The sequence below is a fragment of the Triturus cristatus genome, chromosome 11 (assembly GCF_964204655.1).
Source record: "Triturus cristatus chromosome 11, aTriCri1.1, whole genome shotgun sequence".
In the NCBI taxonomy this organism is placed as follows: domain Eukaryota; kingdom Metazoa; phylum Chordata; class Amphibia; order Caudata; family Salamandridae; genus Triturus; species Triturus cristatus.
Genome location: NC_140594.1, coordinates 141,031,137 through 141,055,050, shown reverse-complemented (window position 1 = coordinate 141,055,050; position 23,914 = coordinate 141,031,137). Strand labels below are relative to the sequence as shown.

The following is a 23,914-nucleotide window of genomic DNA, read 5'->3' as shown; positions in this document are numbered from 1 at the left end:
TATTGGAGTGCTTAGGCCTGTAGCATTTGTCTAATACATTTTGGAAATGATCCCCCAACGCTTCAGCATTTGCATGGAGATAAAGCCCAGCCATTGCAGCTCTAGACTCCATTGGAAAAAAGACCCCGAATATTGCCTTGCATTTTCATTTCATGGTAACTATGAAAGGTCACTCCATGCTTTACCGGGACTGTACCGTTTCCGGCAAACTGAGATTTTATCATCTTTCCCTGCTACTTGAAAACTAGCCTTTCTTACCCCTCTTTGAGTCAAGACACTTTTGCTTACAAAACCTATCAATAAACTGCCTACAGGGTGACAAGTCCCTTTCCAAAGAGACATATGTGGTCTTAGGAATGTAATGCTAACTACCCGTTCATGGATTTGTTCAGATTTAACATATGTTCTTCATCCACATGCTCAGTGTTAATATCTTCTCGAACACTTAAGATGTGTCACTGAGCACCATTTCACCGATGTGTTGTGACAAGTCACTTCCAGATTTCGAAGATCATATCCTTTTTAGGTCTCGCCTGACCCAGCGCATGCGCTGGTCTGGCGAGACTTATTGAGAGGGCTCCAAAAAGTGCTACCAGGCCAGCCTAGAGCTACAGTGCATGTACGCGGGCACGCGCGCCGCGCTTTACCGCAATTACTTTCGCGGCCGCTTTGATGTTTGAGCGCGATCTCGATCACTTTCACTTTCGCGGCTGCTTTGCATAGCCAATAGGTCTCGCTTTTGGGACCTTATAAGTATTTAGTTATGCAACTGTTGCATGGCTAAACACTTATAAGGTCCCAAAGGCGAGACCTATTGGCTATGCCAATGCTTGTTTACCTTAGTGTCTGGAATCAAAAGTGTTCCTACTATTAAAGTGGCTACAAGAGTTGTGGTCACTTCCTGACCCAAATTCAGCTCTCATTATTGAAAACCGGGTTCCTATATTATGAAGGGAAACACATCAACTGCAGCTAAGTGGCTGGAGATTAAAGGTCACTAGTGACTCATGAGGACAAGATTGATCGAATTGGGTCATAGGCTGCATCCAGTCTGTGTCCTCTGATTCTGAGCTCCATCCAGATATATTACATCTGCACGTTGACATTAAACTTCAATGAAAGAACAAAGGGAGTATTCAGCTCCCATATTTAGACAGGCAACAAACACAGGATTAAGATTTAAATGGAGGGCTGGCAGTCAATTTGTAAGTCTGATGCTCCAAAAACAGATCTGTGGGTTAAATACTCAGCAAGAAGTAGAGAATAGCTTTTTTAGACCATAAATGACCTGGTACCTTCAGGACTTGGACATAATTGCCCGAAGACCCATACTGCACTGAGCCAGATTACAAGTTAATAGTTGTTCACCTAGAACCCCTGTAAGGAATCCTTCCTTTGATAAGCTACAGAATAGGTTCCGCTGACCAAGTACATGAAGGGCCCATCAGTTAAAGTACATTGGTTTCATCTGTGGAAGGCTCATGCTGGGACAATTTGAGCATTTCTACAAGAAATACAAAAAGTCACTTGCCTTCAAAAAGGATTTAAGAGTTGGTGGATGCCCAAGTAGGCAACTGGTTGCAAAAACATTTAGCCAAAAAGACACAGAGGGGATAGAGCTTTACATTGATATGATTGTTCCAAGGAACACTATTTCTGTACTTTTCTATCCAATTTAGAAAAAGTACAGGGCGAATAAACGTCTAAGATGGCATTCTGAACAGTGCAACAAACTGGATTTTGTGGTTGGAAGAACAATACGCTAATGCTGTATTGTACAGTAAATAGCAAGTCTATGAGTAATAAGTTTATTGAAACGTTTTGGCTTCTTTGCTGCAAGCAAGGAATAGCACTGTTACCAAACAAACCACTCCTTGCTCCATTTAGTACTTACTGGTCTCATCTACATGGTCTGCCTCAAAAAGGACATGAAGACAAAACCTCAAGCGCCAACTACAGTAGGCTGCTAAGCCTCAAGCTTCTGTGTAAGAGATAAAAAGCTATTGCCAGCACCGCTGCCTGTCCTCCACCCTCCAAAAAGTCCTACTGACAACAGCAACATACATAGTACAGTCATTGTCAAGATTCACTTGAACAACATTTCTAGCTTTTTAGGTCTCAGCTAGACAATGCATGCGCTGTCTCAAAGAGACGTGCTGTGTTCTGTCAGTGGGCTTACAGGTCGCCCTCTCCTACCATTGGTAAACTTAAACGCCGCTTTCATTTTCTTTGAAGCCATTCATCATGGCATGTGGGCGTCATGCTCTCTTCTTGTATTTAGCCCTCCCATAGTTCATGAACCAAGTACATGTCTTCTTACACTGCTCCCAGTTTTCGGAGCAATTTGTTTCTTTGTACTCAAGCGCTCCATAGGAGTACTTGTGTTTTCAAGCTGTCTCCCTTGAACACATACACAAATACCACAAAAATGCATGTGCGTACATTAACTAATGCATTACTTAAAATGTTGTTAAAACACAATCAGCACTTGGTGTTTAATCTTTTTGCAAGTTCCAATGGTATTGGAGGGCTGCTCCGTCTTGCCATAGCGCAAACACAAGCCGATGGTATTGGAGAGCTTTAAGTGCTCACTAGTTGTATTACAGAATGACATAATTATTTTCTTAGACCGGGGAAGCGCAAGTGATTTACCCAGAATCACCAATTGTTCAGCCGTCCTGAGATTCAAACCTGGTTCCCCTGTCTGCAGCTCTGGCCGTTACGCCACATGCTTGCTTCACTTCAAAGCTCCTCAACTGTTTCTCACTATCACTTCCACATTTGTTCAGCAAGATGCCACCGACACCAAACAAGCATTGGCAAAGCCAACAGATCTCTGCAATGCCCAAGCTATTGGCCTGGTCAATGTGAATGTCTTTTAGCCATGTTGTCTAGCACAATATCTGTTCAGCATGGCTGAAATTCACTGAGCGCTATGAAGAGGCCAGCGCAGGCCATCTCATAGGGCTTTTTTGTGTTAGGAGGGAGGAGTACAATAAAATCAACAAGGGGGGTGGGGGGCAAAGAGACTCCGCGTCGGCTCTATAGCTTGTGATTCTGGGCTGTCACTCACTTTCAGACATACTGAACAGCAGATTTGCTGGTAGGCAACATGGTTAAACGTCATTCCCATTACCAAGGCCAATAGATCGGGCATTGCCGAGATCTATTGGCTGTGCCAACGCTTGTTGTTTTAGATCTCATCTATGAGAAAAATATAGGTTTCTCATGAATAGATACCGGCTCCCACTGTACACTCCACGTCAGACTCTTCAACTACAGCATACAGGAAACTGCCCTTGAATGGCTCCGCTCCTTCTGCACCGGCAGGATCCAAAGAATCAGACTGCCACCCTTCCTCTCCGAACCCAGAGAGATAAACTGCAGAGTACCTCAAGGATCGTCACTCAGCCCCACGCTCTTCAACATCTACATGGCTTGCCGCCATCATCAGGCAGCACGGCCTCAAGCTAGTCTCCTACGTCGACAACACCCAACTCATCCTCTCCCTCACTAAGGACCCAGTCACCACCAGGCTCTGCTTTCAGGAAGGAATGAAGGACGTCACAACCTGGATCTGCAGCAGCTGCCTGAAGCTCAACTCAGAGAAGACAGAGGTCCTCGTCCTCTGACCCTCCCCCACTGCCTGGGACACAACCTGGTGGCCCACAGCCCACCCACCCCCACCGACCACGCCCTGAACCTCTGCATCATACTTAACTCCTCCCTCTCCATGACCCAAGTCAACGCTGTCGGCTCCACCTGCTGCTACACCCTCCACATCCTTTGCAATACCTTCAAATGGATCCCCCCGAATCAAGAAAAACCATCACCCACGCACTCATAACCAGCAGACTAGACTACGGAAACGTCCTCTACGCCGAAATCAACAACTCTCTGCTCCGCAAACTTCAGACCATACAGAACACCGCAGACAGACTCGTCCTCGGCGTCCCTTGACAGGAACACATCACCCAACACCTGCGAGACCTCCACTGGCTCCCTGTCGAGAAGACAGTAACTATCAAACTACTCACCCATGCCTACAAATGCCTCCACAACACCGAACCCCAATACCTCAATGAGAGAATTTCCTTCCACGCACCCAAGAGAAACCTCCGATCCGCCGACCTCGCCCTCGCCGAAACCCAACGCATCCGCAGAGCCAGAACGGGCGGAAGGGCTTTCTCCTACATAGCGGCCAAAACCTGGAACGAGCTCCCGATCGACATCAGACGCACCCCCTCTCCGAACATCTTCAGGAAGACGCTCAAGACCTGGCTCTTCGACTGAACGGAGCTTTTGTTATAACTACTGGCTGTGGCTATTGCTCATTTATAGAAACAAACACACTTGTTGGCTATCAGTTTAGATGCACTGCCGTAGAGTCCTATAGCGAACTGAGAAATGCAAGAGTGAGTATTTGTTGGGCCTATCTTGGCTCATCAATTTTACATCCCCTGAACACACCGTTCCCCATTCGCTTAATTAATTTATCCGGTGAGTTCCTAAAGGGCTAATCAGAGAAAGACAATGAGAAGAAGCCGGTGTCTGGTAAGAGGCGAGAGTCCATCGGCTGGGACTCGTGGAGGTGTGAGTGATACTTAACTGCTTCACTTTCTTCCATGTTCAGCATTTAAGAAACAATTTCCAAGTACGGTCGACTTGGAAGCAGTGGCAGTATGGAATCAAGCCAGGTTTAAATAAAACAGCTAGTAAAGAAGAGTGCGGACAAAACTGTCTGCCCTTGAACCGGATACCAAAGATTTAAACAGAAATAAGGATGTCTTCGCAACATGACATAATGCAAATCTCCTTCATAGAGCTGTATTTGGGAAAAACAATATCCTGTCTTTGTTCTGGGTAAAGAAACATGGAATCCCCGCCAGAACAAAATACCTTGGATATTGATGCAAGAAAGAAAGCAACAAGCACCAGCACACGTGGAAGGTGTAAATCTATGAGCAACTTCATACATCTAAAGAAGAAACAGTGTATTCTACCCTGCTCCATGAAACCTCAAGCTTCAATAAGAGAAATTAATAGTACCAAGTACTAAATCATGACTCAATCAGTTAAGCATTAACACCAGTCCTCTCTAGAGCAGTGGCTCTTAACCTGTGGACTGAGGACACCGGGGGGTCCGCGGCTGTTGACCAAAATTAAATAATATTAAAATTAATAAATTAAAATTAAGTAAATACAATTAAAGAAGCAAAATTAGAAATTGTAAAGCTTTTTCTATATTTGATTGTGAATCAAACTACTTTAATTTTTGAGCATTTGTTTGCTGTATATTTGTTTTTGTATTATTTGTGTGTATTGTTTTAGGGTTCGAACCACAGGACTTGTTTAGGCCGTGGGTCCCCAACCTCCAATGAGGACTCAGTGGACGTCCTGGGATTCAAAGAATGATGTAGTGGGAGTCCACAGAAGCCAAAAGGTTAAGTACTGCTGCTCTAGAGGTTTACATGTACTTTAAAATTAGTCTGTATTTAACTCTTTCCCTTTGCAGAAGCACTGAGCAGTAAGTAGATTGTTTCACAGCTACAGGAAGCTACTGGGCATGACACTTTGCATGTGTAAAACAGAGTTCAGATATGTTGTGAATGTACAGGGTGGAAAAATGACTGAATCCATTATAGAGTCTTTTAATAACTCGACTGACAAGGAAAAGGGCTACAGTGGACTATATTTATGTTCTGCCATAGTCGGCATATACTTATTTGCAGATATTATTTTCAAGTGTGTTTCAACAATTGTAGGGAAAAGGTTTGCAACACTCAAGTAGGAAAACTAGTTGGCCTACATGTTGCACTCGAGGCTAATTTCGCACAACCTGAGAAATTTACTTGTGTTCTGCACACTGGACACATTCTTCCACTCCACCAGAGGAAGCTCGAAATACCAGGCTAGCAAAGCGTTGCAGAAGCCAAACCTGGCAAACCAAGAACTGCTCCTGAAGCAGACCGAAGACGACCTTTATCCTGGCCAGAAGACTATGACCCGCCAACGATTCTGCCACTGCAGGATGCGAGCGGTGTGAACGGCATACCACGCGCATCATGCAATTTTTTCATATTTAGACCAAATATAACATTCACATGTAGTTTTTGTTGAATGCAACTCAAAAAAGCACCGTTATGTTAAATAAGCAAAATTGCTATGAAAAAATGAAAATATGCACTCAGTATCTTCAAGTAAGGGTGTCAAATTCAACCGAGGGCCCTCTCTGCATTTCTCATCAAGCCTTTAGGAAGAGTGAGATGTTCCCCCCAATACATCCACCACTTTGAGATAGAATGCTATAAAAATGGTGAAATACAGTTCCCCCATGGTTTACGCCAGGGCTCAAATTCAGAGTTGTAGACTTGCCACACACGAATCACCTTTACTCCTCGCCATCCCTCACTAATGCACTGTGGGAACAGGGGAACAACATTCAGGAGAATTCAACACCACCTCTTTGGGCAGGTTGCCCTGGTGCCACCAGACTGCTGTCATTTTTACATCTGTGCCAGTGAATGTTCCCCTTTATGACTCCAATGCTTATAACGAGGCATCTAAACAATAGTAAATAAACAGATGTATGGTGGATTGAAGTTACCAGGTTGAACTTGAGGCACAGCATAAAAGAGTTTCAAAACATTGTTATTAAAAAAGGCTCCAACAGGAGACCCTACTGTTCTTTAAACCCGCCTTCACAGACAGACGCTACCTTCTACCAGAATCAATCCTAGGTCTGTGTCAAAGTTCACAGCCTGGCCCTGTTTGAATACTGTTGTGTGTGCAACTCACAAGGTAATGCGGGTTTGATAGTTTATGCGCTTGCACAGTAGGAGACCTTTGAAAGCTGTAGGTAGCCAGCTCTAGTATACGTGTCTTAGGGTTGTTCATCTTCTTGATAAGCGCTTGCACAGTGCACAATCTGCTGTTAATTATTACACTGCAGCACCTTTCAATAGTACGACTTTTCACATGTTAATGACAGCACTGATGCATTTCCATCTATGTGAAGCCTGTTTTTAAATGCCAGCAGAAGACCATAGGTTATCATAGCCAGCAAGACCTGTTGTGCCTGCCCTCTGGGTAGAGCAGATAGAAAGTGTATCAACATAGCAGCCGAACACAAATTTACCAAGCAGAATTCTTTCAATAAACTATCATATAGATAGCAAAATCCCCTCCAAATGCAATAAAAGCCATGGGAAAAAAAAATGAGCGCAATGTCTAGAACATTCAGATCTCATTTAGCGAACTGCACACGAAGCGACAACTGAGCGTCAGTTCCAAAGCCCTTACACCCGTGACCCTGGCTAAAACCCCTAAATGCATTCACAAGACTGGCAAAGCACGAATTGGCAAAAAAAAAAGAAAGGGAATGAATAAGAAAAATGCAGAGCTGATCTCTTATTTTAAAAAAATAAAAGTTAATTAAAGAGTAAATTCACAAATGATTAAAAATAAAAATCAGAAAGCTGGAAAAGCCAATCACCAGAACGTGCAATCTAAAAAAAAAAAAAAAAAAAAAACTGAAAAAATGTAGGCCAGACACTACCAGTCCCCCAATGTCTTACCATCACTAGTGGAGTCGGTATTTAGCGAGGTTCTTTCTCGCTTCCCATTATCGCAAGTAATTTGACGCATGATAATCGCGTCTATGAAGTTGGCCGCTGTCATGGTGGTCTTACCGAGTGATCGGAGCTCCAGTTCCTGCATGGAAAAGGATTTACTTTGATTCTTTTCCCTATTGTGCTGCTCATTGGCCGAAGCTGCAGTCTGTTCCAGGGGCTGGTGTGGCTGTTTTTTCCCCTGTGCGCTGCTATACTGATGTGTAGAGCTTGGCCCAGAGGGTGGCAGGGGCCTGGACTCCATGGGCTTTGAGGGCGATGGCGAAGACTGTTCTACATTCGCCCCACTTGGCAGCTTTGAGCTGAACATGTTGTTCTCAGTCCTAGTCCGCTCTGCTTTGGTTTCACGCCCTCTTGATGGCTCCTTCTGCAAAACGGCTGGCTCAAGTATAGGGGGGTGACTGTCAGCTGGGCCCATCGTTCGATGCAAGGCTGAAGAGAACCCAGATGATCGAACTGGTGATGTGGTTGAGACAGAAGACCTTAAATAACAAAATGAAACAAGAGGATATGTTATAGCTGGTAAAAATCTCAATTCAAGGGTTCACAAAACACCTTAAAAGGGTATATTTTGTCCTTACCAGTCTTCCTGATCATGCATCCTACCTAGGTTTATTATTTAGCTTAAAAGAAGAATTGTACTCATAGAAATGTGAAGGGTGGGTCAACTTTGTGTAAACCTTGACTGACCCGAATTAACAGCTGCTCCAACTGCATGAAGTTTCATATTCCAACATGGTAGCTTTCTACGATGACCAAAGAATCACTATTATTTATATCCTTCTCTGGTGCTTCAAAATCAAAACAGAAGTCCAGGAGTAACTCTACAATTGTGATCCTGGTTTTATAAGAGCTGTCTTCAGAAATGTTTGTTAGTAGTCTTGATATCAGATAAAAGATCATATACATGTGGAACCTTAAAACAAAGAGTTCCAGAAAAATACTACTCTGCAAAGACATTAGCACCTAATACAATTTTTTTTTATTTGTCTATTAAAAAGTTTCATGAAGTTTTTGGTGAATCCTTTTGATTACTTCAGACACTTGACAGATGGGTGAACAGATACACAGAGGGATTGGGTGGGGAGTTTAGAATCCAGATGGAAAGGCAGTTAACCAGGTCTGACATGCCTTAGTAGACACCCCTTGTTCTGTGCTGAACTCAGTTGAATAAATGTATGAACACTTCTGTCTTCAAACGCTTCCTGCACCACATGTAGTTCAGTTAGCATCTCAAGTTCACACAGAGCATTCCTGACCTGTGGTTTGGACCTCTGGTCTCCGTGATCTTTCTCCGTTTCATCCTCTCAAATAATTGTTGAGCGATCGGATGGGCAGACAGTGAGTGAAGGGCTGTAACTGGTGAATTGTTAGGTATAAGAAGCATTTTCCCCAGTATGCTCAAGACATTAGTTTTAATGCAGGCACCAACAGGAAGCAAGTGGAATGTTTAAAGGCAGGCCTGACACAAGGCCACAGGAGATTATTTTCCTGAAGGTGCATGATCGTGCTGCTACAGTGGTCGATGTGGAGAAGTGGGAGGATTTTTTGTAAGGTGAGACAATTGACATCTACACCATATGCCGTATGCCATGTTTTAACTTAGTTCTCAGGCATGTAGTAATTTTGTCCTGATGATGATCCCAGTATTCTCAGAAAGGGATTGAAACGTCATCGACTTGCTTGACACCGTACACACAATTTAATTTGATAATTAAGTGTAACAGTTGTGTTTTCGTTTCATTTTGCTTGTGTTATGGTTCATACTGTGTACAAGCCCTTTTGCCCTGCCTGAATGTTTGTTTTCGTTTTCTTATGTCTACTGTAATATGTAGGACGCAGGACAGTGTCCCACTTTATTTTTTGCTCAGATCTTGAAATCTATAATCATTAAATTTCACTGTCCGGCTGGACAGAAGTAATATAGCATTGATTCGAGTCTATATTGTTTATTCACTTGGATGAGATCTCTGTCAAGGACAACTGTTCTTGTAACTTATCGATATCCAAGGTCCTTGTTTACCTCATTTGGTCCTCTTGTTTCGTTTAAATATGTTTTGACTTAACGACAAAAAGAGAGGTCAGATGATTCTCTCTTGGAAGAAAACATTAAATGGCTCCTTGGCTCGCACAATATGCTGCAGAAAAAGGACATGCAGTAGGATTTGCCAACATTTCACCGAGTGACAAACCGATTCGCTCTTGATGTTGGCATTTGCCCCACGGTGTTCGCCACTCTCACTCTCTTTTTAAAAACTTTTTAAACAGGGTATGCCCCGCCCCTCCCTGTGTCCTTGCTCCCATTCCAACTCTAGTGACGGGATTTTACCACCTAAAACTGCAGCACTGTTTAATTAGGCAATGTAGTGCTGGTGGCGAAATGCCCACTGGCAAGAATGATGCTGCACAAAGTCTGTAAAGCACGCAGTAGAAAGTGCACCTCCCCCTAAGAACAGAATTCGACCTCTGCAGGTAAGCAACAAAGTATAAAATATGGATAGGTACCGCAAGACGGATGGAGTGCTGCTCTCACTGGAGGTCATGATGTTTTTCATGCCCGTGTTGTGAAGTACGCTTGGGCGCTGCTGGATGTTTTCATGCTGCGTGCGAGGAGAAGCTGGGGTGGGTTGATGGCTGTGCGATTGTGAGGACATACGGCCACTACTTTGCTCTGTACCTGAAAAATACAAGAAGATGGAGAAAACAACCCACTGTTTGAGACTTCCAGTAGGGAGGGCACATCTGGCCCAGGGATCTCTGATATTGCATCCAATGTAAAGCAAGGCTTGAGTACAAGTCTTCAGATGACACAAAACACTTCCAGCAATTTGATCACCTGCACTTTTGCTGTGCTTACCTGGCCTCCATATCGGAGCATGCTCAACATTAGATGCCGTCGGTGTGTTTTTATCCCTCTCGCGTTCCCTCTCGCGATCCCTTTCTCGATCTCTTTCCCGATCTCGGTCATAAACTGATGCTCCAGATTGTTTGGAAACATGTGTGGGGCCTGCTGGAATGGAAGAGGAACTAGATCAACCTTCCGGAGTCATACAACAGTGCCAGCAGAGCAAATCAGACAGTGTCATTCCGTCTTCCCAGGAGCATTACTAGTATTACATTCACGGTACAGGACACCCAACAAAAAGAAAAGCATATGTTTTAAGGCCTCCCAAAACACAGAGCAGTGTTGACAATAGTACACCTTACAGAGAAAGCTGGAACAAAACCGGGCATGTTGCCAAGGCAAATTACTGTGTTTGGGGTGACTGCTGATTGTTTTGAAGGGCTTTAAAATGATTGTCCTACATTTCTTGACTCTTCAACTGAGAGGTGTGCAAACATGAGGGCCTACAAAAGAGACTCAGCTGCGCTCCAGCTGGAGTAATTGTTGAGGACAAAAGAGCAGCAACTTGTTCAAGAGCAAACAACATAAGGCAGTCTTTGTTGGCAAAGTACTTCTGCAGGGGATGTCAAATGTTGATCCAGGAAGGACTCTAAGAAGGGCATATCAGTGCCACATTTTCAAGATATCCATAAGGGAACAATTTACATTCAGTTAATCTATAGAGTAATCCTTTCATAGTCTGTGGTCACCTTGAAATGTGATCTAGATATAGTCTTCATGAAACAATGGTCATCCTGGCAGTATATTTAGATTTAGGTGTTAGAAGTTCAGCTCCACCTTGTGTGCTTAAGTGAGTGGTTAATTACAGTGCTTAATTTGTAATATGTGCCAAGGACCTCACCAGGTAGCCACTGCAGCTTTAACCACCCACTGCCCCTGCCAGCAGTGCCAACTACAATACGTACGTGACTATTAACCGTAACACACCAACAAGTGTGCTAATTCAACCTATTCCAGGCCCCCAAAGCTATAAGAATTGCTTGGGTAGCATGAATTGTTTTTAATGTACATTGAACTTATAAACAGCTTTTGTTCACCTCTAAATTAGATAAACAGCGCCACCATGAGGCAGACTGTCTAAGTGCTGGTGTTCACAATTAAGTGCCGGTGCCGAGCACCAGAAAGCACCAGCTCAAATTGAGCACTGGGTAATTACCTTTACTTCTCATTGCCTTTGATTCTCAAATGTAGGTTGGGAGAAGCTGGGCGTTTTACTAAGTCATTATATAGATTTAATCATATACAAATTGTAAAACACATGCCTCCACGCATCATACATTGTCCATCATATAATTATTTTATGAAAATCTAAAGATCTATGTGATGCTGAGTAATTGTGAACTGCAGGAGCGCTCCCAATTACCTTTTTTTTGTCAATACACAACATGCAAACCCTATGTACTAATTGCTGGGCCTAGGTAATTTGATCGTTCAAGAAGTAACCTAGGTCCTCCTGAAGGGTTTCTTCACAGGATGGTGAACCCATACCCATTTAATGTGGTGTGCTTCATCATCGGGTTGCTCCTTATTAATGACGCAAGTTTGAATCCTAGCACGTAGGTTCAAGAGTCCTCAACCAAATTGGTACCACTAAGTAACATTTGCTACCACTGTTCAGAGAGGATTCCTGTATTAAGTTTTGCGACCGATACAATACAAAAGAACTGTGAATATTATAAATCCTTGAATATCTGGTTCTTAGGACTTCTTATATAGCTCTAGCAGTTAAGGGCTTTGAGGGGTTGCCCAGAAACAGCGTCAGCTGACTCATGTTAGTCATGTTTTTAACAATAAATAAACTATATACATATGCACAGGAGGCTTTTGGTCTGCCATGTTCATTCATTAGTCTGCCTATTCAGGTGTCATTTAGATTAAGCTTGTGCCACCGCAGGATACCATATCTGGCAATCGGTCAGCTAATTTCCCCTATTGGCTCACCTGCACTGCTAGTCACAACATTTTTGCCTGATCACATGTGCAAGCCATCAGAAAATGCACTTCAGTGCTGGATCCGGAGCGTGTAGGCTGCCGAGACACTCATTTGTTTTTATATTTTTACATATTGCACAGGTTTCCAAAAAAGGAAATTTAAAAATGCACGCTTTCCAATGTTTTACTTTCTAACCTACATGAATATTAGTACATTTTGAACACTCAAAAAACTTAGTTCTAGAAAGTTTCTGTTAAAAGTTGGCTTACAGGAGGAAAACAATGCAAAAATTCTATAGAGAGAAATTTCTTGCAGATGTTTTCCTGTGCAAACATTGTCTTACTAAAAAAATGTATTCTTAAGTGGAAATTTTCTTGTGCAAGCAAAATGGAGCAGGGTAGCTTTCTTGTAGAAGCCAAGTGGGTAAAACTTAACAAACCTGGCAAGCTTGGGAAGATGTGCCAACTTCATGGTGAGTTAAAATTTTTACCTGCGCCCAATCAATACTTAACACTGTTTAGAAAGAAAATGTCAAAATCCAAGATAAAATAGATTTCTTGAACTCTGGCGTTCTGATACTACTCAGTGACTTACCTGGGGAGAGGGGAGAGCTGCTGTGTCTGCTGCTGAAGGTCTGGGGTGCTGCAGGCATGTATGCCGCCATCCGGTCCAAAGACGCAGGGGATCCTGGGCCTTGGGGGACAAGTACGGGTAAATGGGGTACTTGGGCCAAATCAATTATTCCTGCAGAGCAAATCAGATTAACTTGTTAGAAAGTAAAAGCAATTGCACCCCAGCAAGCACAAAGAGAACAAAGACCTGGCACTCTACAAGCAGGACACACCAGCTCCAAAATAAAAGCCACAAGAAAGGTCCAAACACAGGATATGAAACAATAAACCTGGCCAAGAATGAGAAATACATTGCTCATTCGGGCTCAAGTAAAAATTAATACGAGTGGTACCACGGCCAAGGACCAAGGATGCTTCATTGCAAAAACGAATAGGTTGTGTTTATTACAACCTTTAATGAGAGCGCAGAAAAAGGAGATTCAGGCTAAGACTCTGGTTGTTTTTGTCACTTGCGGTTTATTTCACGCTGGAGAGTTCGAGAATAGGCTTCTTGCTCTGTATACTGCTACATTACAATGTCTAACCTGAGGTGCCTATGGTAGATCTCTAGAACGTACTATTGCTCTGAGGTACTCTGCAACGTGTAAACATCAAGGACCCTGCTACGCCTGCCCAGATGCAACACCACACTGGGTAAATATCAATATTGCATGGAGTGGTATTACAACATTACTGTTCTGGATCTGAGAATGGGTTTTAACAAAGTAGTTAAGCCGGGTGAAATTTAAATTACGCCAGCCTAATTATGCCACATTCACTGCAGAATAATGGTACAACAAGAATGATCAGAATGCAAGTTTGTAGTTTTTTGGGAGCAATTTTTCTTAGTGTGGAGGCATTTCGCGCTAATATCGATCACTAACAGCCGGATTTGCATTTCACATATTGTTGCCTAATTTTTCTGAAATTTGGCATAATTACAGGAACGCAAATCATGCAAATTTTGGACACTAATACCAAGAATTGGTGAGGCAGTATTTCTGTGCATGAATTTCACCAGGTTTTATTTGGAGAAAATCACGGGGGTAAAAACTGCATGGTGAAAAACTTATTGCACTTCTTGGAATCCTGATGCAGGCAGACTCCAGTAGCTCTTAAACATGAAGGGTTGACCCATTGATACGTCTCCAACAACTGTGGGAAACAGACCTGGGATATCTAGAGTATGACGACTGGCAGGAAGCCCTTTCCTCCCCCAGGGAAGTTGCCATCCCAATGCGACTACCCCTCATTCAACTTAAAATATTGCAGATAACATATTTATCGGCACACATACTGGTCAAGATGGGTTGTCGGCCGGATCCTGGATGCCTCCGAAGGTGCACAGCTGAGGGTAACTTTTCCACACGATCTGGGAGTGTCCACAACTCCAGCCTTACTGGGTGAAAATTGTCTCTACACTAGCGAGGGTCAGTGGGAAAGTCATCGTTCACTCCCCGCGACTATGTCTACTAAATGTGTAGGAAGCCACGGACTTGACTTAAACAGAAACCACATGAGCGTCCCTAGGGTTTGTCCTTGCTAAGAGGAATATAGCTCAGGGGTGGGGAATCGGAGATCTACCTAAGTTTTCAAAATGGGCCAACGACATGGATAATGCTATGATTGCAGAAATACATGTATTTAAGCATAGAGGTTGTCCAGCGAACTGGGACCACAAATGGGTGAAATGGAATACATCACAGAGGTGAACTATGTATATCTCCCTCAGTTGAACTGTGGAAACATGACTTCTTACTGTCTAACATTGTACTGAGAAAAGATTTAATATGTGAGCATGCTTATGAGCCTTTGTCATAATATGATATTACTGTGTGGCTTTGTGGCCCGCCACAGTACCATCACTATTGTTTAATAAAAAGAGAATTAATAAAAAATGAAGGGTTGCCCTTTGGATCACAATGGCTGCCAAGGCAGCTGCAAGATGCACGTTCCTCTAGAGGGGATATGCTAGACCCGCTACTGGTGCTTTGAAAAGGCTATTATACTTTCTAAGAGAAATAATTTAATTTTTTAGGTGGTAGAGGGATTTACACAGAACATGCCTAGCCCAGAGGTACAGCAGGAACTTTATAAGCCTCAGGAATATGTGGCAGGCGTGTATGGTTACAAGGTGTGTGTGATAATGCTCTGGGAGGAGAAGAGGAGACGGATGGTGTGTTGATCGGGAGGTTGCAAGTTAAGAGAGTTGGGGTGACTGGTCTTATATTTGTAGGTTTACAAAAAATCACCCGAGATCTAGTAGAAAAGGTATATAGAACATTAATTCCTGTGTAGAATATACTCACCACATGCTGCACAATGTCAGAATGGGACACTTTAGATTGGCTAGAGAAAGGCAGTTTCTGGGAGGCATGCTTTGCCAATCCCAGCCACCACTGCCTCAAAGAGATCACATGACGTATGAAGCAGTGCTTCGAGTGTATCAAGCAGGGAAGACCTTATAATCCATACACTGCTGGCACCCAGAGAAGATAGATGATATAGGGATGTCCCTACCGTACAACAAAGTAGGGTATGAAGAGCTGGACACACACATAAAAATATGACAGAGGGAGTACCATGATGGCCTTTTCTGGCACAGGGCCTGTTTCATGCAACTGCAGGGCACAGAATGAATTCATTTAAGCCAATATTCGTACAAGATAGTGTTTTTTTGGGGGGAAACAGGGCCTCTTTCTGAGCTGTATAGTCTGAAAATAAAGCAGTAAATCTGAGAAATTTCAGGTTAAGTAAATTTTCTTTATGCCCTGCAGGTGCATATTACAGGCACTCTGCGCTGCGCCAGAATAGGCCACCATGATGCAGCCCATGGTTATTTTCCTGCATACAGAGATTTAACAAAAGGAAACCTCTTCCCTCTGTAGTTGTAAACATTGCCATATACCCAACTGCTTATACAAAGTCAATCACTCATGTTCATTCATTCATTCAAGAGTCACCTAGTATCCAGATGTCAATCATGCGAAGCAGAGGCAGGCTAAATGTATAGGCTGAGACACGGGATATGAAATTCCTCCAACCATCCATACTCCGCCCCTCAGCTTATGTATCCATGCCTCCATTCATCCTTGCACCCGCCAGTCAATAATGCAATGCAGAGGGCTGCTAAAAAAAAGGGGGGGTGGGGCCTTCTTCCCAGCGTTCCACGGGGGAAGGGTCTTATAGTGTAAAAAATAAAAAAAAATACCAAGGTTATAGAGTGGGGATTGGAAAGAGATTTCCACTCAAGCACTGTGCAATTTCACTTCAGTTTTATGTCACTGCAGGTATCAAATATGTATCAGAACTCAACAAGAGCGCAAGCATCAAGTCAGACAAGCAAACAGTACACGAGTGACCACAACAACTATACAAAATCACAGGGGCAGGTGTGGTTAGTTTGTCATACTTCGATGACCTGCTGGATAGCTGAGGGCCAACGAGGGATCCCGGGGCGACAGTCCGCGCAGCATGTCTGCCCGCTGCGCCATGGCCGTAGCGGCGGCGGCGTTTTGGTGCATTTGCTGAGAGGTAATGTAGTCGTTGATGATGGTCTGCCTGTTCTCCATGGCGGCTGTGTCTGGGTATCCTCGGATGAGGTATGGAGAGGGATACAGATGGGAGTACGTGGGGTTCGGCGGAAGATGCCGCGGGAGGTAGTAGGCAGCTGAAAAAAAACGCAAAGATGGAGAATTTTTTCTTGACTTTTAATTTACAACTGAAAGGGGTGGATTCACAAGAGCATTTGCAAGTATTGGAAATAGTACTACAGGGAGTACTCTTGTACGTGCCTTTGAGAACCGGTCTGAGAATGCCCAACTCTCTCTTAGTAAAAGTACAAATAGCACAGTCCTTTCTATTTGCACCAACTGTATATAAATATTGCCTGAATATTCCAATTTTATTGACATTTAGCTACTCTGAGGACAATACACAAAGCCATGTAAAAGTACATAAGAGTAATATCGGAGAACTACTTTATTTACTCCAAAAGACTTTTGTGACTAGGCCCATAATGTACAATAAAAGAGTTGTCAATTATCACCTAAATGAAAAAATATACAGGAGATTAGTGGAAAATCTGTATTAAGGAACGATTTTAAACCCAAGATACTCGCTTGTAATGTAGGGTTTACTAACAGGTGTCTATGTCTACATAGCACCATTACATCACACCCCAGTGCTGCAGAGAAAGCACCCGACCGCTAGCCTCTGTACTGACTCCTGAGTGGCACCAATTTACATGTAAGTAATGGATACATAGAGTGGATAAGGCAAGTGACACACAATTAGTAAAACGTGGAGCTTTATCCATCAAACCCGAAGATTTTTCTGGGTTAAGTTAGTCAGTCATAAGCCTGCTCCATGACCACATATAATCCGCGACGACAAGCACATCCCCCTCTTTCAACAAATGTACCCTTCCATACACATCTTAGATCACAATTTGCAACCTGAAGAAAGTAGAGAAAAGAAACTTGGAGAATGGAGGAAAGCTGAACTAATTACAACACGACTTAAGGTGGCCTTGAAATCTTGTATTCCATCTTAGGTAAACAGAAAATACAAGCCACCGCTGCAATGACAAAAAAAAAACCAACTTGGAAACCTCAATAGTAACAAATAATGTATACATTTTTAAATAAATAATATAAGTGGAAAATTTACCATAAGGCATGACAAAACAATCTTCAAGAACCTATGAAATTGGGTAGCATAAAGAGTTTGGGGCAAGGAGGTTTAGAAGTGTTTTGAGTAGAGTGATGGCATTGGTTCTGTGAGACTGGACTATAAGAAGTGAGCACACCCTGGCTTATCACAATATTTGTTAGAACGCACAAGCCTTGCTCTGGCTGAAATGCAGGCAACACATACCACATAGCAGAGGTCTCTTCACTGACTGCTGGTGAAACTAAGGGTTTTGTTTATCATATTAAGTGAAACCAGCTTACACCAAAAGTGTGCTGGATCATTTTGGACAAATGTCCTGCAATAGACCACCATTTGAACACATGCACAATGCTCGTGCAGCACTGAACTCCCTCGGTAGGGATGGTCATGACCAAGTACATCATAAAATGTTAGATCTCCCTTCCGGAGCCCTGTTTGGAAAAATTGTGTTTAGTCCGGATCCTCGCCCCAGAAACTCAACACTGCAATGATGCTACCTTTCCATGAATTTGGAACCAAGCCATGTGTTTGTTCGAGAAATGGGGAAGAGCTGATTCCGTCGAGATTGGATTCCATCTTAAAATATTCATCAGGATGCTCTTCAGCGCGGGGGCTTTTGATGACCCGCTTGACAGAATAAGGGGCTAGATGTACGACCATTGGAAATTGCAAGTCGCAATTTCCAATGTACAATAGTGTCTGAGAGACAGTTTGCGAGTCCCAATGGGGTCACAAATTGCATACCTCATGAATATTAATGAGGCTGTCGCGATTTGCGAGCCCATTGGGAATGGCGGGCACTCCTAGGGATGGTGGCTTGCTGGGGTAAGCAGACCTCCATGTCTGCTGGGACTGCTTTTAAATAAAGCAGTTTTTTATGCAGCCTGTTTTCCTTAAAGGAAAACAGGATGCATTTAAAAAAAATATGTAACTTTCCATTTTCATTTTTTAAGTGCAGGCAGTGGTCCCTGGGACAACTGTCTCCCCTTAAACAAATGTTTGCGCATGCATTATCAAAGGGAAAGTGGTCCATTGGGGACTCCTTCCTGTTCGCGAGTGCTTTGCCACCCTTCTGAGAAGGGTGGTAAACTGCAAAACATTCTTTCATAGCTGTTGGGGTCGCTATTCGGGAGGGAATGCCCCTTCCTAATAGCGCGTAGCTAAACACTATTTTACGAGTATAACATTATGTGCGTCTCGCAAAATACCGTTAGTACATACCCCATAGGATTTTTTGCATGTGCAAACGCGCCTAAAACCCATTTGAGCATGCAAAACTCCGTCGTACATCTGGCCCAATGTCTTTCAATGATATGTAGATTAAGTTCAGGTTCAAAGGTTAACCTACTGGCAGAGGCGTGCCAGAGCAGATAGGAATATATAAACCTCTATGTAAGCCTTCCATTAGGAACAAGTTACTACAAAAGAATCGCCTACTACCTGCACCGCCTCGTGACACAAATAGAATTCATTCTCTTTAGCCCTTCTTGATAAGGACTTCAAACATTTTCCTATTCCTTCTTATGACAGGTGTCCCACTTGGCTGGCACTCTATGTTGAAAATCAGACTTCATTGGTGAAGCATAGCTGCATTAGAGCCCTCACGCCCACATTGCTCTTTTGACTTACAGGCAAAGGGACTTCTCCTGTCAACAAATAGTTCAGATTATTCAATGAGAAAAGGAATGGTTTCTCCTATGTCTCGTCTTTTTAAACATTTCAGTTGAACATGTGTACAGTAAAATCTAATTTAAAGTCTATTCATCACCCATCTTCACCTCATCCAACAAAACTGACACTGTAATTTGTTTTAGATACTCATTTTTGTATCTGACTTTTTCTTCCCATTCACCTATCTGGTTAAATTTAGGCAAGACAAGCAGAGATCTCTGCATTGTTATTGGGTGCGACGGGTACATTCTATGCTGGAGACAATGAGAAAGTCAGTGAATATGTTGCATTGCTATGGTGTAAATAGTAATAAGCCAGACGTGTGCATGTGGTGGACCTGAATAAGAATCTTCTATTAAGAGTATGTGTTTTTATACGCCTTAAGACATTGATAATTTCTTTCCATGCGAGTTACTTTAGTGATGCCAAAAGGCAGCACTTGGTATAATATAAGCTTCATCAATTGTAAATTGTATCCACAATTTCATGAGGGTGTTAAAGAGCAATGCTCCAGGCATGGAAAAACTCCTCTGATTAACATAATATTCTATCTCTTATGCCGGAACATTGCAGTACACAGGATAAACTCCACTAATGGCACATTCATACTTTTACAAGGGGTGTGTGGTCTATAAGGATTGTGTAAGTATCAGATTGTGTTGAGTACTTCTAGCTCTAAGAGCACATTCAGTGGGATTGTTGTAGTAACTGTGATATCACTGCACCCATGATAAGCAGGCACCCACGGATGGAATGATCAGCTTCCGTTCTTGTCTTAGTCTCAAATGCCACATGAGGCAAACAGACTATGGTATGTAGCTGTAGCACAATATAAACAGAATAAGAAATTCATGTAGTCTCTAAAGAACATACTCAAACCAGATTTTGCCCCACTGCTCTTGAAATGAATAACAAATTGCATACCTGCTTCCAATGGAATTCCCCTGGGAATACCGGAAGGATCGAATGCTACTGGAATGTGCCCCCGGTACAAGTCTGCACCACTCATTCCCCTTAACAAATGTTCATAGGGTGACATTGGGTGGTGATGCTCTGGAACGGTTGTATGCGGGGACTTAGAATTTGCCAGTTCTCTTGGAGTAGGGGTGGACTTCCTCTCCTGGGATGCTACCTTGCCAGAAGATCCACTGCCTACGGGTGAAACAAAAAAGGAGTTTAGTAGATAAAATGTAACAGCTGTATAAAACCTGATTTACAATGGTGCTCTTCAAAACATCTGCCCTGCTTCAGACTATCACATTTTACTACCGTTCTCCTTCCCTTTTGGAAAGAACAGCACAATGTGTGACCTCCTTATCTTTTTTAGCTAGGATTTTTCCATTGGCCTTTTCATTGGTGCTACAGTGTGATGCTAGTTGTTCCCTTGGAAACTCAACCAATGATTCAACTATTAGGCACGTATTTAAAATGTCGTAAAAAACTAACCAAAGTTTAACAGAAAACTGTTTTCTACAATTCATTCAGTTCTCCAAGATGAACATAAAATAGTAATAGTTTACGCAAACAGATTTTGAAATGAATTGCCAGTGTTCCATTGACATATATCAAAGAAAGTTGAATAATCTTGAGGCGTCTTACTTTGAAATGTATGATCCATAATTATTTTATGGGAAGCACCATCTACTGCTCTCCATCTCAGCCATATATGCTTTTCAGACGTGCACTCTTTTTTAATATCACATATTCTTATGGAGTCACACAAATTCTTTCACTGGGGAACTTGTAACAAGTGGGAGGGTTTGCTCATGTTTTCTGTGGCCAGTGAGATTGTTGGCTTTAGTTTCACACACATTAAAGATTCCCAACCACACCACGACTTATTACAATGCCTCGCATTATTCCTTGAAAGGCAGGTTTTTCACAATGGCGTTTATGACTGGGAACCGACAGATATTAGTCTTTCTTTTAGATTCATGAACGAACAGACTTCCTTTACTTACCTGAAGCACAAGCATAAAATTAAATACTCTTCAACACGATCAGTAGAGAATCCAACTGGAATTTCACGTAATCTTGGTGGTTTGTCAAAATATTTCTTCTACACACTTTCATACAAAGCATCCAGAGCCAGCATAAGTGTTATCAAATCTTTGTTACTGGATTTTTATTTGTGGAAGTAGTCGGTTAAATTGGGTAAGAGTCAGCTCAGGGTAAATAATGAAGGCAGGTTCAAAAAGTGTACATGCGTTTCATTGTTCATGTCTAGATGCAGTATGTGCTTCACTTAATATCAGGGAATAACAAGCATTTACAATGCAATGGTCTTGGCATTGTTAAAGTTAGAGCTATTGGCATTGCTCATGACATTATTTTTGTTTAGGTTTTTTTTTAAAACATTTAAAGAAACGGCATTGTTATTTACGATGTCAATAGCTTAATCACTCTCAAATGCGAGACCTGTTGCATTTGCACCCACACACAGAGCCACACACACAAAGCCACCCACACACACAGAGCCACTCACACAGAGCCACTCACATAGAGCAACCCACACACAAATAGAGCCACCCACAGAGCCACCTACACACACACACACAGACACACGCAGTAGCCCCACTGACCTATTTACATTATGTGCACTTAATGCAATACAATTAGTAGTTGATGTTAGGGCCGTTCCAGTGCGCAGTCACGGAGGTGAGAGAGAGGGAGTACAGCCACCGCTCTGTACCTTTGCAGACTCCTGTCTGCAGAGGATAAAAAAAAATGCTCCGTTCCCAGTCCCGCCGCACACGAAATGGCCGAACCTTCGGATGTAAAAAGGGGCAGGGAGTACAAAAAAGAGAAAAAATTGAAAAAACACACCCCCGAATCTGAAAAGGACGGGGCTTGTTTGGAGAGACAAACCTCTTCTCCAATGGCTGACCAGTATTTCAGAGGCCAGCCAATGGAGAGGAGGAGAGAAGAGAGGCGGGTTCAAGCCCCTCTTCTCCAAGTCATTAAATCTCGCGAGCGAGACTGCGCAAGCGCAGCCTTCGCTAGCCGAGACCTAAAAACAGGGGTTGTGCCTTACTATAGACACTGCTTAGAATTTGCTTAGATTCCTGGCTGAGGTCAAAGATCAAATGATCATCTGGAAAACTCTAATATATCACATGCCTTGCTCTGGTCGCAAACATTTGGAACAATTAGAAAACTGGACATAGGATGCACTGTCTCCCAGAGGTGCACAATTACTAAAGACTGAGGCTAACGCTTTGGCTTCAAGGGCAAGAAGAATTAGGCAGTTCTTCTGGAGGGTAGGCAAGGTCCAGTCAATGTGCCCGAGACTTGAGTGTTTACACTTGTAGACAGGATGCGAAGGCTGATGCAGCACAGAAAGACAGATATTAAGCATCTCCTGTCTGTCCTAGTAAAATATTCAACAGATTTATTCTAACCCAGTGTGTCCCTTATGCAGATACAGTTTTAATTATGAGAAAATGAAGGCAATTAGAAACAGAGTGTGACAAAACAACAAGGAATAAATTAGGATATGCACGATTCGAGATGAACATAATCAAGAAACTTTCTACTAAATTGCTTTAGATGGGGCAGTTGATCTTCAACACCGAGATGAAAGCCTTCTGATCACCTTCTAATATCAAGAGGATTGAAAAAGCTTAATTTGTTTTAAAAAGTGGGCTTGCTTTCATCTTGCATTTTAAATTCATTAATGACAATGTTTTCTGGCAAAAATATAAGTATCTTTTTGATAGTCCAATTTTAAGGTATCTAAACCCAGGATTCAAAATACTCACCATCAGGAAACATCAGAGTCGAGTCTGGGATCCGTTTTAGATTTTCATGGGGCTAGGTTTAGGTTTTGATATCCAATAATACTTTGATCCGCGCAAAAGCAATTAGCAGCAAAATTGGAATTGCCGACCTATCTTGAGTTCTCTTGAAATTCATGTACGTTTCACACTTAAAGAGTCCTTGAGCTTCAGAAATCATCTCTTGGGTGAATACACATTACCAAATATATATATATTTCTAAATTGCACATTCTCAGCTGTCAAAATCAGAAGGCAAAAAGGAGGTCTTTTGCCACGAGGCTGCTGTTGCTTTAGGTGTTATGAAAAGTTTCAGTTTAATTCACAAGAGAAATACAGTACTGTATACAATTATCTGTTTTGCAGCAAGAGAGATCACCCGGTACTCCTCAGAGTGCCATAGTTGGACAAAAAGCTCCTGGATATAAAGAGAGGCTAAGGCTGAGAGAGAAAGTGGATTGTAAAAGAGGAGAGAACACTTAAGATGTAAAAGAAACAAGAGGCACAAATAAATGCAAAACGAAGAAAAACAGATAAAATTAGGGCGATTTCTCTTTACCAAGTTACAACTGATCCCACCATTTTGACCTCTAATATTTGACTTTTGAGCAACACCTAAACCACTTCATACATGTTTCTCAACATTTAGGACTCTGTAAAGATTAAAGAGCTGCAATTTGGCAGGACACTCGTGTCGTGTAGGCCAAGTCAGG

At 42.6% G+C, this 23,914-nt stretch overlaps 1 protein-coding gene across 14 annotated transcripts in view; it reads right to left on the bottom strand.

Moving 5' to 3' along the window:
* Positions 1-23,914, bottom strand: part of NCOR2 (nuclear receptor corepressor 2) — a 1,213,077-nt gene that overhangs the window by 72,097 nt on the left and 1,117,066 nt on the right. For 7 of the 14 annotated variants that reach the window (XM_085635706.1, XM_085635715.1, XM_085635711.1 and 4 more), the window contains 6 exons: positions 20,350-20,577; positions 16,493-16,750; positions 13,064-13,213; positions 10,489-10,641; positions 10,137-10,308; positions 7,578-8,113 (listed from right to left, as the gene is read on the bottom strand). In XM_085635706.1, coding sequence (XP_085491832.1) covers positions 7,578-8,113; positions 10,137-10,308; positions 10,489-10,641; positions 13,064-13,213; positions 16,493-16,750; positions 20,350-20,577 — 1,497 coding nt within the window. The remainder of the gene's footprint in view (positions 1-7,577; positions 8,114-10,136; positions 10,309-10,488; positions 10,642-13,063; positions 13,214-16,492; positions 16,751-20,349; positions 20,578-23,914) is intronic. The other 7 variants (XM_085635712.1, XM_085635716.1, XM_085635713.1 and 4 more) reach the window with 5 other exon arrangements.